This window comes from Anomaloglossus baeobatrachus, chromosome 2 (assembly GCF_048569485.1).
Source record: "Anomaloglossus baeobatrachus isolate aAnoBae1 chromosome 2, aAnoBae1.hap1, whole genome shotgun sequence".
Taxonomy (NCBI): Eukaryota; Metazoa; Chordata; class Amphibia; order Anura; family Aromobatidae; genus Anomaloglossus; species Anomaloglossus baeobatrachus.
In genome coordinates, this window is record NC_134354.1 from 780,587,920 (window position 1) to 780,602,919 (window position 15,000).

Here is a 15,000-nt window from a genome sequence, read left to right on the forward strand (position 1 = left end):
ACAGGCTTCTCTTAAGTCTTCCGGCACATCTATCCGGTACTTGAAGACTGGTCTGCTTCCTTCACTGTCAAGGACACTAGACTGTTCCTGAGGTCTCTTGCCTTCCTCCATATTCTCCACCAAAGGCTTCACCCGTTGAGTTACACACGCCTCGGGTTCCGCCCCGGCCTCAGAGCCTTCGGGTTTCAGGCTCTTAGCTGAGCCAATCTTCTTGTCTGCGATCTTAGTCTTACCCACTGAGTCAGTCAGGCTCTCAGCTTCTGATGAGACCTCACGTCCAGACTTCACCTCTTCCTCAGAGGCTCTTTCCACTTTTACAGCACCAGCTGTGTCTTGGGACTTCACTGCATTCCCTCCACCTTCCTCTTGGGTCTCTGCAGTGTCACCCTCTGCCTTCTCTTGGGAGTTTACAGCATCGCCTTCTACCAGGGTATTACGCCCTTCAGCACGGCACTCTGTTCTTCTTAGAACCTTGGCACTATTTTCAACATATATCACTTCAACACTGGGTGGCTTACCGGTCTGCTCACCAGGACCTTTGTGGATTTGTACTCCACCAATACTGTCCAGGATTCCTTCTCCTATATTATTCTGTAGGATGTCATCTCGTACAGCGCTATCATCCAACAGACCTCCAGCTTCATGCATGGAAATTATAGGAGACACCGCCATTACTTCTTTGGTCGGTTCCTTCCCTGCAATTTCACCCTGCTGATTTTTGTCGTGACAATGTGTCAGTTCAGTCTTTGATTCCTCTTTCTTTTGTAGGATATCACTGTCAGACTCTACCGTAGCAGTTGCTACTGGCAACGTGTTTTCATTACCCAGGTATTTCACTTTCTCTGCACCCTCAGGCGACATACACTGTGCCACCTCTCGGCGCTTATTACGTCTTCGGCGTCGGGAGGAAGTTTTCCCCTTCTCACACTTCTGTACCTCACTGTACTTGCTTGTCACCTTTCTGGAGTCAGTGTCTTTACTGGAGTCATCGTCACTCCCCCTGGTGTCCTGGACTAACACGTCCCCACTTAACCAGATGTCGGCCCCCTTTTCTGGAGCTACTATAACTGTAGTGGTCACACTGTCACTTCCTTTTGGAGACGTCATGGTCACCCCTAACTCTTGACAGTCCTTATGTGGAGGTACCATCTCCTCATTGCACCCCAATATCCCACAGGGAATCTGTATAACCTCATACGGAAAAGAGGCTTTCTTAGGCGAGGGCCGACTCATTCCTGTGCAATCGGTCCCGGCCTCTGTCTTCCATAAATCCTGAAAGAGCTCAAAGTCCCGTCCTATGATAACTGGATATAACAGATCTGGCGCTACACCCACATCAGGGCGTCCCAAACGTTTGGCCGTTTGAATCATCACCCTGGCCAGAGGATATACTTTAGTGGTCCCATGCACACAACTTCCTTCTATCGTCCTACCCACCATCACATGGAGATCAGGCATGGGTCTAACTAAGGTCAACCGGCTCCCCGGGTCTAACAGACCAGACACACGTAGCCCATTCAAGTCCACGGAGCACTTCTGTGGCCTCATACTGGATGGATAGCCTATACCGCAGGTAGGACATATGTAAGGCGAACCCCTTTGCCCCTTGCTATAGTCTACCTGTTTGGCTTGTAAATGCTCCACCCCCTTGTGGGTCATCATCGCTTTCTGAGGCTCCGCCCCCTGTTGGGTAACTACCCCGTTCTGGGACTCCGCCCCCTTTTGGGAAACCACCCCTTTTTGGGACTCCGCCCCCTTTTGGGCAACCACCCCTTTTTGGGACTCCGCCCCCTTTTGGGCAACCACCTCGTTCTGGGACTCCGCCCCCTTTTGGGCAACCACCCCTTTTTGGGACTCCACCCCCTTTTGGGCAACCACCCCTTTTTGGGCAACCACCCCTTTTTGGGCAACCACCCCCTTTTGGGCAACCACCCCCTTTTGGGCAACCACCCCTTTTTGGGACTCCACCCCCTTTTGGGCAACCACCCCTTTTTGGGACTCCACCCCCTTTTGGGGTTTCCATGCAACGTCCTTAGCCCCCAGTTCACACCGTTCGCCCTTATCTCCCTGGGCACCCAGTGTCCATACCGGCCCCCGAAGGGAACGCTCAAACTGGTCCATGGCTGCCACATCGCTGCACACTGACAGCTCCTGCTGTCCCTGCACCAGGAACTGGTACAGCTCCTCCACAACGTCTGCAGGGACCATTCCCTCTTTTTGGCTTTTAGCCCCCACTGCTGTCACTGGACCTCCAGGCACATGCTGTTGGTGCTGCTGGCTCTGCAGCAGCTGGTTCAGGAGCTCCTCCATGCTGCAACGAAAAGAGGAACAGGAGGGGCGCTCCAATGGGTAATACCCGGTGGTCAAAGACAGGGGGGGGGTTAGAGAACCACTAACCTTTCCGGGTTGTACTGCCCGTACAACCAGGATCTCCAGCCTGTGGTGTATCACTGCTCACCAAGTAGGGCCTTGCAATTCTGGCTGGCCTGGAACCTCCAGTCGCTGGACTCTCGCCACTGCAGCACGGGTCCCCAACGACCTGCTGATTCACCACCAGGTGCTTGAGAGCGCTGTCCCTGTTCGTGGACCCGCCGATCCACCGCAAACCGCGTCAAAAAATGTTCGTGGACCCGCCGATCCACCGCAAGCAGTCCGTATCCACAGAAATATGTCCTAGGCCGTTGCCCCTAGCAACCAGGCTGCGTTGCCCCTAGCAACCAGACCGCATGCCCGGATTCGAGACACCATATGTGACGTTGCACCTTGCAACATAGGGGGTTACTCACTCAGCATGAGGGCTTCAGGTAGACATAGGAGGCACAGTTTCTTAAGATCACAGCCTGCTTTATTCCACTTCATAAAGCACCGCGCTGGTACGGACATCACATGGCATGTACAGGCAGGAAAACAGGTACATTCCCAAACCTCAGCCCTTCAGGTTATGTTCAGTCCACAAGTCGCTGCAGAGCCTTCTCAGATGCTGTTTCCTTACCTCCACCCATCAATACACCCAGCTACTTCCTCCAGCACAGGAACTTCAGTGCAGGGCCCTGAGTGTGTCCAGAGGCCTGACTTTCATTCCTGGGACCACACCCCGAGGTGGAGATATGGTGAACAGCCGTCCCACCTATCTCATTAGCTGTCCACAACAGAGCCGGCCCAGGTAACACACCTTAACCCTCTCAGCATAGTACCAGTGATTATATCACAATATATATATATATATATATATATATATATATATATATATATATATATATATATATATATATATATATACATATACATACATATATACATACATATACATACATATATATACATACATATACATACATATACATACATATACATACATATATACATATACATACATATATACATATACATACATATATACATATACATACATATATACATATACATACATATATACATATATATATATACACACAGGGTGGTCCAAAAGTAGGTGGACAGTATGTGTAATAGGGTTATCAAACATGGTGTAAAGTGAAACTGACTCAGTTGCCCTTAGCAACCAATCAGATTCCACTTCTCATTCTTCACAGACTCTTTGGAAAATGAAAGGTGGAATCTGATTGGTTGCTAAGGGCAACTGAGTCAGTTTCACTTTACACCATGTTTGATAACCCTATTACACATACAGTCCACCTACTTTTGGACTACCCTGTATATCCAGACTCCAAAGACCGTGCCTGAGGGCGCCGACCTACAACTGTGATATTCCACTGACTTCCAGACTATACGTACCCATAGGTGTCATATGTGACAGACAGTCATGTGGTTTCTGGCCATACAAGGTCACAGTGTTTGGCTGTGCAGAATGCTCCCTGACTTTCCATTGTTCCTGCTGTCAGTATTCATTGGTATAGGGAGCTTTCCTGGTGGATTCATCTCTCTCCCTTTTGGATCCAGAGATAGCTCGCCTTCCACCCAGATGCTGATCATCAGCATTATCTTGGTCCTTAAATACCCCTTACTTCCTTGGACTGGTGCTGGTGATATTTTCAGTTCATTCTAGCTCAGGTTGCAAGCAGGCGGCTTGTACTCCTCTGTGGTATAATTGCTGAACTTCTACCTTGTGTCATCTATGATAAGTAGTTCATGCTTTTCCCAGTGTCTCCTCCTTGTATCTTCCTTTAGGATTTAGTGAGGTTGATGAAGAGCTCATCCCATCCATTCCCTATTTAAGGTCCAGCACCAGGGATATCTAGGGTCAGGTATCCTGCTCGGCGCATAGGTGCGGAACCTATCTAGGGTGGTGAGGGACCACAGGGATCAGCAGTAGGGATACCTAGGGTCAAGTATCCGGCTTGGCGCATAAGTGAGGCACCTATCTAGGGTGGGGAAGGACCCCTAGGACCAGCAGTAGGGTCAGTCAGGGGTCAGGTATCCGGCTCGGCGCATAGGTGAGGAACCTATCTAGGGTGCTGAGGGACCCCAGGGACCAGCGGTAGGTTCAGTCAGGGGTCACCATCTTCCCATTCCCTAGATGCAGGATTTCCATTCCCTTTTGCTTGGCACTTCCCAGTACCTAGTGTGACGATAGGTCACCCTCTGCCGCCTAATCCAAAAACAGAGCCACACCGAATCATAGCTTGTGTCTGGCATTGCAGCTCCTCCTAACAGTCATAGGGGCCTGTGGACAAACGTCTTTTCTAAAAGGACCTGCCATGTTTTTATATTTAAAAATATGAAAACCTTCGAAAACAATTTTATTTTATTTTTTAAACTTAAATGTATATATTTATTGCAATTAAGGTTCACAAAAAATAAATAATAATAAAATATACAAATGAATAAAAACAGACACCTTAGTCTGTGTTTCTTGCTAACTGCCGAATGAGTTAAATAAGAATCCTTCAGTGAGCTTGCTCTGCCGAAAGATTTTTAACTCCTATTGGATTTACTTCATTGGCTTATATAATCTTTTCTATTTTGTCTTCTCCCCTTCTTCCAAGAGCCTATATCTTTTTTTTATTTTTTCTGTCCACATAGTCATGTGAGGGCTTGTTGTTTGCGGAATGAGTTGTACTTTTGAAGGACACCATTCATTTTATCATGTGATGCAGAAAAAAAAGAATCCCAAGTGCATATTAATTGCAAAAAAGTGCAATGGTACAATTGTTTTTTGGATTATTTTCTATTTACTATGTACGCTATACAATAAAACTGACAAGGGCAATATGATTCTCCAGGTCAGTATGGTTACGCAGACACCAAATATGCAGGGTTATTTCGGGGTTTTTTGGGGTTTTTTTTTAAGTAGTGAAAAAATTTAGAAACGTACAAACTCTGTGCAGATATTGAATTTGGTGGGTTTTGAACCAGGACCCCAGCGCTACAATGACACAGCCCTAACCACTAGAGTCCTCTCCACATGAAAGCTCTTCTTTGATGGGATTGGGGATCATAAATAGTACAAAATCTCCCAGATTGTGCTCGCTGAAGGATTCTCAGTTGACTCACTCTGCACACTGGGCAGAGAAACAATCAGTTTTAAAAGCAAAATGGTGGTGTAATATTTTTTATGTATGAAACCCAAATGTAATAATTATTTTACCCCAAAATACATGCATATAAGTAAAAAATAAAAAGACAGACCGACCCCCCTCCCCATGTGTCTGTCCTTATCCTTTACCACCTTAATGATGCATTTAATCATACGGCTCTTTTTTATTTCATCAGCTATATCTTTTTAAAATAAAAAATATATTTGCTTCTGTTTTCGTTATGACATAGGGCTGGTGGGCTGCACTTTTTTTGTTTTTCCCTGCAGAGCATCGCTCTTCCGGCCAGCCATGGTGCAAGAGACTCTCAACCACAGATGAATTCCCGGGATCAGCGAGAAAGCGACACATTACAAGGTGGGAGAACACACCCAAACCCCCAACCCCCCCCACCCCCCCCCCCCCCCCCCCCCCGTAGTAATGTAGAAACTCACCACTCCGATTCCTTCAAAGGCAAATATGGCCGTTCCAAAAAACAGTGGATACTTCTTCCAATTGGACGACAAAGGGAGCGTGCGAGGATCCGAAATATTCTGCAGAAGGAAACAGTTGTAAATATTCATCTCGGCTGCACGGATAAAAACCACAGGAGTACAGGATCAGTAATGTATGTACACAGTGACTGCACCAGCAGAATAGTGAGTGCAGCTCTGAAGTATAATACAGGAGGTAACTCAGGATCAGTAATGTAATGTATGTACACAGTGACTGCACCAGCAGAACAGCGAGTGCTGCTCTGGAGTATAATACAGGATCGGTAATGTAATGTATGTATGTACACAGTGACTGCACCAACAGAATAGTGAGTGCAGCTCTGGAGTATAATAAAGGAGGTAACTCAGGATCAGTAATGTATGTACACAGTGACTGCACCAGCAGAATAGTGAGTGCAGCTCTGAAGTATAATACAGGAGGTAACTCAGGATCAGTAATGTAATGTATGTACACAGTGACTGCACCAGCAGAACAGTGAGTGCTGCTCTGGAGTATAATACAGGATCGGTAATGTAATGTATGTACACAGTGACTGCACCAGCAGAACAGTGAGTGCTGCTCTGGAGTATAATACAGGATCGGTAATGTAATGTATGTACACAGTGACTGCACCAACAGAATAGTGAGTGCAGCTCTGGAGTATAATACAGGAGGTAACTCAGGATCAGTAATGTATGTACACAGTGACTGCACCAGCAGAATAGTGAGTGCAGCTCTGGAGTATAATACAGGAGGTAACTCAGGATCAGTAATGTATGTACACAGTGACTGCACAGCAGAACAGTGAGTGCTGCTCTGGAGTATAATACAGGATCGGTAATGTAACGTATGTACACAGTGACTGCACCAGCAGAATAGTGAATGCAGCTCTGGAGTATAATACAGGTAACAGGATGTAACTCAGGATCAGTAATGTAATATATGCACAAAGTGACTGCACCAGCAGAATAGTGAGTGCAGCTCTGGAGTAGAATATAGGATCAGTAATGTAATGTATGCACACAGTGGCTGCACTGGAGCCCTTACTGTAATAAGGAGGCGCGGTGTGACTTACCCCGCAGAACGTACTGATATATTATAACCAGACTGACGGCCATGGAAACGTTGGCTGTAAAGGAGCACACCGACAAGCTCTTCAGGTCCCGTATAAACACTAATGGTATGATGAGTGGAAGGAAGGATATCATGTAGAGCCGCAGATCGAGGTCCCATCTCCCCGCGGATCCTGTGTGCTCAAAGGACGCTTCGAGGACCTGCACCAACGACAAGAGCCGCCGAGGTCACACATCGCTATGGTGGAGCCTTTATGGGCTGTAAGATTTTAGTAACAAACTAATTGAAAACTTAACATTTAATGGTGCTGCTGATAGAAAACCTGACAACTCTGCGGAGTCTCGAGAGTCACCTTCTAGATAAAAATCTGAATGAGGGAATAGTTTACAGCGGTGGTCTCCAAACATTGGGATGGAGCTTCATCAATACTACAAATGTGAATCACCTCCTCCTCCACTGCCGCTAACTGGAAACCGCAATCCTAAAAGTCAGTATCGATCCTTTAATGAGCCTTGTCACAAAGCTGAGGATAAGAAGTGAAAACACATGTTCCAGGGAGTTTGCCCCTCATCAGCGCAAAGCAGGAGATCTGATTTGACTGGGGATCAAAGAGGGAATTGTTTCTCCTTGTGTAGCATGCCAAATAAATCTAAAAAGCCTATCAGTCACCCTAAGCCAGTTTGGCACTCCCCAAAATGTACATAAGAACATTGTATGGTCTTCTTATTCCCGCTTGACCTCGTTCATAAGGAGAAACGCTTTCCCTTACAGCTAGGTCATAGGTCTCTCACCAAGCCAAATCAACTGTCATGCTTTGCACTGATGAGCAGCAAAAACCCTGAAACACATTTTTGCAGATGGAGTGGCTAGTTTGGCTTCTTATCCTATCTTAAGAACAAAATGTAAGGCTCCATATGGACTTCTAGGATTGCTACATCTAATAGGTGGCTCTGGAGTCCAAATCCTCTACCAGAAGTATATCACACCAGACTACTCAGAACTTGGGTACCTATCGGGTTGAAGGCTAAAATTTGTGTTCCGGATGAATGGCAAGAAGGTACTGCAGATTCAGAAATCATGAACCCCAATCAGACTGGATAGAACGCTGTGGTGCTTTTATCTTTCTATGGAAAGAGGGGGGCCGCCTGTATCCATCTACAGGAAGAGGGGGCCGGCCTGTATCCATCTACAGGAAGAGGGGTCCGGCCTGTATCCATCTACAGGAAGAGGGGGCCGGCCTGTATCCATCTACAGGAAGAGGGGGCCGGCCTGTATCCATCTACAGGAAGAGGGGGCCGGCCTGTATACATCTACAGGAAGAGGGGGCCGGCCTGTATCCATCTACAGGAAGAGGGGGCCAGCCTGTATCCATCTACAGGAAGAGGGGCCTGGCCTGTATCCATCTACAGAAAGAAGGGGCTGGTCTGTATCCATCTACAGGAAGAGGGGGCCGGCCTGTATCCATCTAAAGGAAGAGGGGGCCGGCCTGTATCCATCTAAAGGAAGAGGGGTCCGGCCTGTATCCATCTACAGGAAGAGGGGGCGGGCCTGTATCCATCTACAGGAAGAGGGGGCGGGGCCTGTATCCATCTACAGGAAGAGTGGGCGGGCCTGTATCTGTCGCGGGCGGAGGAGGGGACGCTGCGCTCACCCACTGCTCGGGTCCGGCTGCTGCTGCTGCTCGGTGGCTCGAGCGGTAGGCCAGATCCCAGGGACTCGAGCGGCGTTCCTTGCCCGTGAGTGAAAAGGGGAATGTTTGTGGTTTAGGGATGTTGTCCGTGACGCCACCCACGGTTGTGGTGAGGTTGTGACACCACCGCTGCTCTGGACGGGGATCCCGGGAGCGGTGACAGGGAGCAGCTTGGATGTTGGTTCTCCCCTCCGTGGGTAGGGGGTTTGGTTGTCCCGGGGCCCAGTGATGGGGTAGGGATTGTTGGCAGGTGGGTTACGGGGCCTGGCAAGGTGCAGGGGTCGCGGGGGCAGCGCTATGCCGCACGGCACGGTGGTACTCACTCAGCCAACAACGAATACAAAGTCTCCGGTAAAACAAACGGCTGGATGGACGGGTCCCACAGACGGCTGCGGTGTTTCTCCTCCCGGCAGGTTGATGGTGACTGCCTTTCCCTGCACCTATGTTTTGTGTACGGTTCCAATGGCTTCCCACCGGTAACCCGCTCCCCAGCTTGGATGGGTGCTGGAGGAGCTCCTTTTTGCCCGCAGGCTCTGGCCCTGGGAACTGTAGCCTTGGCTGGATGGACGGGTCCCACAGACGGCTGCGGTGTTTCTCCTCCCGGCAGGTTGATGGTGACTGCCTTTCCCTGCACCTATGTTTTGTGTACGGTTCCAATGGCTTCCCACCGGTAACCCGCTCCCCAGCTTGCATGGGTGCTGGAGGAGCCCCTTTTTGCCCGCAGGCTCTGGCCCTGGTAACTGTAGCCTTGGCGGTGACTGTGTTTCCCTCTACGGTTTGAGCTGTTGCCTTCAATCGGGTCTTGGCTGCTGGGAAACCCCGGAGGTTCCCTTCGCTAACGGATTTGACCGGTTTTACGGCGACTCCAAGCCTGGTCGGGGTCCATAGGCCCTGCCGAATGGTGCTGGCTTCTCTTTGCTCTCCGGTCCGGTACCGCTGGGCCACCGCCCGTCCACGGTCCTTATGGTTTGCTCCAATTAGCCTCTCCTGCAGACGGCCACCACCGTCTGCCAACCTTGCTGCTTGTGCCCGGGCCACACACCAGGACACGGTCAGTCTCCTCCTTTACCACTTCACTCTTTCTCTCCTCCAACTGATCTTCCACTCTTTTCCCGCCTCCAGGACTGTGAACTCCTCGGTGGGCGAGACCAACCGCCTGGCCCACCCCCTTGTGTGGACATCAGCCCCTGGAGGAAGGCAACAAGGATTTGTGTTTGGCTTCGGTGTGCCTAACCGGGGTGTGGGGTGTGTTGGTGTAGTACCTGTGACGACCTGGCTTGTCCAGGGCGCCACATATCCATCAACAGGAAGAGGGGGCGGGCCTGTATCCATCTACAGGAAGAGGGGGGCCGGCCTGTATCCATCTACAGGAAGAGGGGGCCGGCCTGTATCCATCTACAGGAAGAGGGGGCCGGCCTGTATCCATCTACAGGAAGAGGGGGCCGGCCTGTATCCATCTACAGGAAGAGGGGGCCGGCCTGTATCCATCTACAGGAAGAGGGGGCCGGCCTGTATCCATCTACAGGAAGAGGGGGCCGGCCTGTATCCATCTACAGGAAGAGGGGGCCGGCCTGTATCCATCTACAGGAAGAGGGGGCCGGCCTGTATCCATCTACAGGAAGAGGGGGCCGGCCTGTATCCATCTACAGGAAGAGGGGGCCGGCCTGTATCCATCTACAGGAAGAGGGGGCCGGCCTGTATCCATCTACAGGAAGAGAGGGCTGGCCTGTATCCATCTACAGGAAGAGAGGGCCGGCCTGTACCCATCTACAGGAAAAGGGGGCCGGCCTGTATCCATCTACAGGAAGAGGGGGCCGGCCTGTATCCATCTACAGGAAGAGGGGGCCGGCCTGTATCCATCTACAGGAAGAGGGGGCCGGCCTGTATCCATCTACAGGAAGAGGAGGCCGGCCTGTATCTATGTACAGGAAGAGGGGGCCAGCCTGTATCAATCTACAGGAGAAGGGGGCCAGCCACTATGCATCTACAGGAAGAGGGGGCTGGCCCGTATCCATCTACAGGAAGAGGGGGCTGGCCTGTATACATTTACAAGAAACTAAGTATAGACACAAGGCACTCCCAAAGTTCTTGATGCTGTGATTTTATTTATCAGTGGATGTGCATAAATAACGTTTTCGGTCACAGAAGACCTTCATCAGTTGCACATGGGGAAACTGGATGGTGCTCGTGTCACAGCGCGGAATCCACCGCTGCATGGGGGCAGCCCCCATGCAGCGGTGGATTCCGCGCTGTGACACGAGCACCATCCAGTTTCCCCATGTGCAACTGATGAAGGTCTTCTGTGACCGAAAACGTTATTTATGCACATCCACTGATAAATAAAATCACAGCATCAAGAACTTTGGGAGTGCCTTGTGTCTATACTTAGTTTCTTGGCTTTGGAACCTACTAAGTGCACCCCTTTCCATCTACACAATATTCTCCATTTCAAGGAAGTGCCATTTGTTATATTCATGTATACATTTACAGGCAGAGGGGGCTGGGCTGTATCTATCTACAGGAAGAGGGGGCTGGCCTGTATCCATCTACAGGAAGAGGGGGCTGGCCTGTATCCATCTACAGGAAGAGGGGGCTGGCCTGTATCCATCTATAGGAAGAGGGGGCTGGCCTGTATCCATCTACAGGAAGAGGGGGCTGGCCTGTATCCATCTACAGGAAGAGGGGGCTGGCCTGTATCCATCTACAGGAAGAGGCGTCTGGCCTGTATCCATCTACAGGAAGAGGGGGCTGCCCTGTATCTATCTACAGGGAGGAGGGGGCTGGCCTGTATCTGTGACGCCCTGGACCCACAGGGGTCACAGTACACTAACATCACACACACACACCCTCCCCTGGGTAGGTGACACCAGTTAATCAAATCCTTGTTGTCACCCTCCAGGCTTGATGTCCACACCAGGTGGGGCGGAGACAGGCGGTTGACCCCACCCACCAAGGAGTTCACAGGCCTGGAGGCGGGAAAAAGACAGAGTTCGTGGTAGGCAGTGGAAGTGAGAGGAGTGAAGACTGTTGGTGTCTGGGTCGGAGCCCAGGCACGTTCAGCAAGGTCGGCAGACGGTGGTGGCCGTCTGCAGGAGTTGGTGTAGGTCAGCGGAACCGTAGGACCGGGGTCGGGCGGTGGCCCGCCGGTACCGAACCGGGGAGCAGATTGAAGCCAAGCACCAAGGCAGGGTACTCAGACCTCGACCAGGCTAGGAGCAGCCGTAAAGGTCAAATTATCTGATTGCGGTCTGGACCTCAGGGGTTCATTCCCACCTAAGTCCCGTCAGAAGGCAACAGCCCAACCCGTCTGGATAAGAGCCACCGCCAAGGGCCAGCGCCTGCGGACAAACGGGCTCTCCCGACACGTACACGCCGGGGAGCAGACTACCTGTGGGAAGCCAGAGGAGTCAAATACACTTACACAGGTGCAGGAAAAAGACAGCCGCCATCAACCCGTCCGGGGAGAGTGAGAACACCGCAGCCGGCTGTGGGCCCCGTCCATCCAGCCGTTTGGTTTACCAGAGACTCTGTTCTTCTCTGTCTGAGTGAGTACAACAGTGCCATCCGGCACCGCGCTGCACCGCAACGTTGCACCCGCGCCCACGCTGCCTCCCCGCCTCGGCACCTGCACCTATACCTCCTCCCTACTCCCGAACCGGGGCCCCGGGACCAACAGCCCCTACCCACGGAGGGGTCAACACCTTAGCTGCTCTCCGCCATCGCTCCAGGAATTCCCCGTCACCAGCAGCGGTGGTGCCCACTATCACCACAACCCGTGGGTGGCGTCATGACCGACATCCCAAACATCCACCAAAAACCTCCCCTTTTCACTCGTGGGCGAGGAGGCGCTGCTCGAGCCCCGGGTCCGGCCCTGTGCTCGAGCCACCGAGGAGCATAAGCACCGGACCCGAGCGCCAGCGATTCCAGGCGAGCGGCGTTCCCACCCCTCCGCCCGCGACATATCCATTTACAGACAGACTAGGCTGGCTTGTATCCATTTACAGGTAGAGCAGGATGGTCTGTATCCATCTACAGGAAGAGGGGCTAGCTTGTATCTATCTATAGGAATAAAGGGCTAGCCTATACCTACCTACAGGATGAAGGGGCTGGCCTGTATCTATGTACAGGAAGAAGGGGCTGGCCTGTATCTATGTACAGGAAGAAGGGGCTGACCTGTATCTATGTACAGGAAGAAGGGGCTGGCCTGTATCTATGTACAGGAAGAAGGGGCTGGCCTGTATCTATGTACAGGAAGAAGGGGCTGGCCTGTATCTATGTACAGGAAGAAGGGGCTGGCCTGTATCTATGTACAGGAAGAAGGGGCTGGCCTATATCTATGTACAGAAACAAGGGGCTGGCCTGTATCTATGTACAGGAACAAGGGGCTGGCCTGTATCTATGTACAGGAAGAAGGGGCTGGCCTGTATCTATGTACAGGAAGAAGGGACTGGCCTGTATCTATGTACAGGAAGAAGGGGCTGGCCTGTATCTATGTACAGGAAGAAGGGGCTGGCCTCCACCTACCTAGAGGAAGAGTGGGCTGGCCTGTATCCATCTAAAAAAGGAGGGGGCTGGCATGTATCTATCTATCTACAGGAAGGGGTGGTTGGCCTCTATGTATATAAAGGTATACAGGAAGAGGGGGCTGGCCTGTATGTATGTACAGGAAAAAGTGATTGTCCTCTATGTATATACAGGACGAGGGGGCTGGCCTGCACCTACCTACAAGAAGAGGGGTCTAGCCTGTATCTCTCTAAAGAAACAAGGGGCAGGCTAGCAACTGGACAAAAGCATTGCATGCTGGGAGGGAAAGGAAGATCCAGCATGTTAAGTGCAGGTAGAATACTAATAATGTACAACCTCTCACTTTCAAAGCATGAGAATTGGGTCGGTTCCTGGTCCTGTTAGACTAGAATTTACAAAAAATATATTATAAATAGTAGTCACAGCAGCTTGCACTGGTTCACACTTGCCTCTTTCTGTGAGAAGGTGCTGGTCAGTTTTTGGTTTCACCTGATATTAGCGCCTTAAAAAAACTCAATCATGTGGTTATACAAACAATCAATCGCTGATGACGGATGTTGAGTAATTTACATTGAATGTCAATAGTTCTGAAGTGAATATTGGCGCCCTGCGTGGGATACTCACCTGCTTCACGTTCTCAGCCAGGAAGACAAAGTAGACGCTGCAGAACCCCAGCTGTGTGGCCACCAGGGCAAAATCTACAAGATTCCTGGTAGAAAAAAACAAGGGATCAAGTGAGGACACAAATGCACAGAACCCACGACTTCAGCAGCTTTGGATATGAACGGTACAAAACAACATGTAATCATAGATGCCAAATACATCTGCAAAATTACGCTTCATAAAAAATAAATGCATTGCATGTGATCAGACGATAGTCAAGCACAAACGCACCAAAGATTGCTCAAGAAAGAGAATTCCTGTCCTTTAGGTGGAAGATAAACCCATCAGCGCGACAAGCACAAAACCCATCTCCAATGTCCCTGTATTTGGTGAAGATGACCTCTGAAAAAGCAAAGTGCAGCCCAGTTGGGTAATTGATGCCCAAGAAAGGATTTTACTATACTCAGAAGAGCAAAGTATTAAGATTGCATTAAAAGGAACAAGCAGCGTGAAAATACAAGCATGATCCCGAGTTTCGCTTGAAAGCTTCTTCTTTGAATCAGCCCCAGGAAGAAGCCATCAGGCGAAACCCAAAGTCGTTCTTGAATTGGTATGCTGCTTGTTCCTTCTAATGAAATTCTAATTGAATCTTAATACCTCGCGCTTGTGAGTATTTTAAAATCTTTTTTTGGTTATCAATTACTCTGCTAGTCTGCACTATATTTCGTTAGTTTTTCTGAGGTCAGCAGCACTGAACAGCAGGAGATTGGAGGAGGGCTTTGTGCTTACCATGCCGATGTGATTGGCTAAGGAGACTTAAATAGATAAAAAAAAATACATATATTATATACACACACACACACACACACACACACACAATAAAGTCAATAAGTAAATAAAAAAAAATAATTATATATATATATATATATATATATATATACATATATATAATATACTAGGTGTGTGTGTGTGTCCCCATATATATATATATATTATATAAATATATGTATATAAATATATATATTATATATAATATACTAGGTGTGTGTGTGTGTCCATATATATATATCTATACACATATTATATATCTATACACACGCA

The 15,000-nt window shown here is 49.6% G+C and overlaps 1 protein-coding gene across 1 annotated transcript in view; it reads right to left on the reverse strand.

Moving 5' to 3' along the window:
* The window catches only part of SLC36A4 (solute carrier family 36 member 4), a 235,055-nt gene that overhangs the window by 195,796 nt on the left and 24,259 nt on the right, over nucleotides 1–15,000 (reverse strand). The window contains exons 5-7 of the mRNA XM_075337579.1: nucleotides 13,921–14,005; nucleotides 7,085–7,282; nucleotides 5,969–6,067 (exon numbers count right to left, since the gene is read on the reverse strand). Coding sequence (XP_075193694.1) covers nucleotides 5,969–6,067; nucleotides 7,085–7,282; nucleotides 13,921–14,005 — 382 coding nt within the window. The remainder of the gene's footprint in view (nucleotides 1–5,968; nucleotides 6,068–7,084; nucleotides 7,283–13,920; nucleotides 14,006–15,000) is intronic.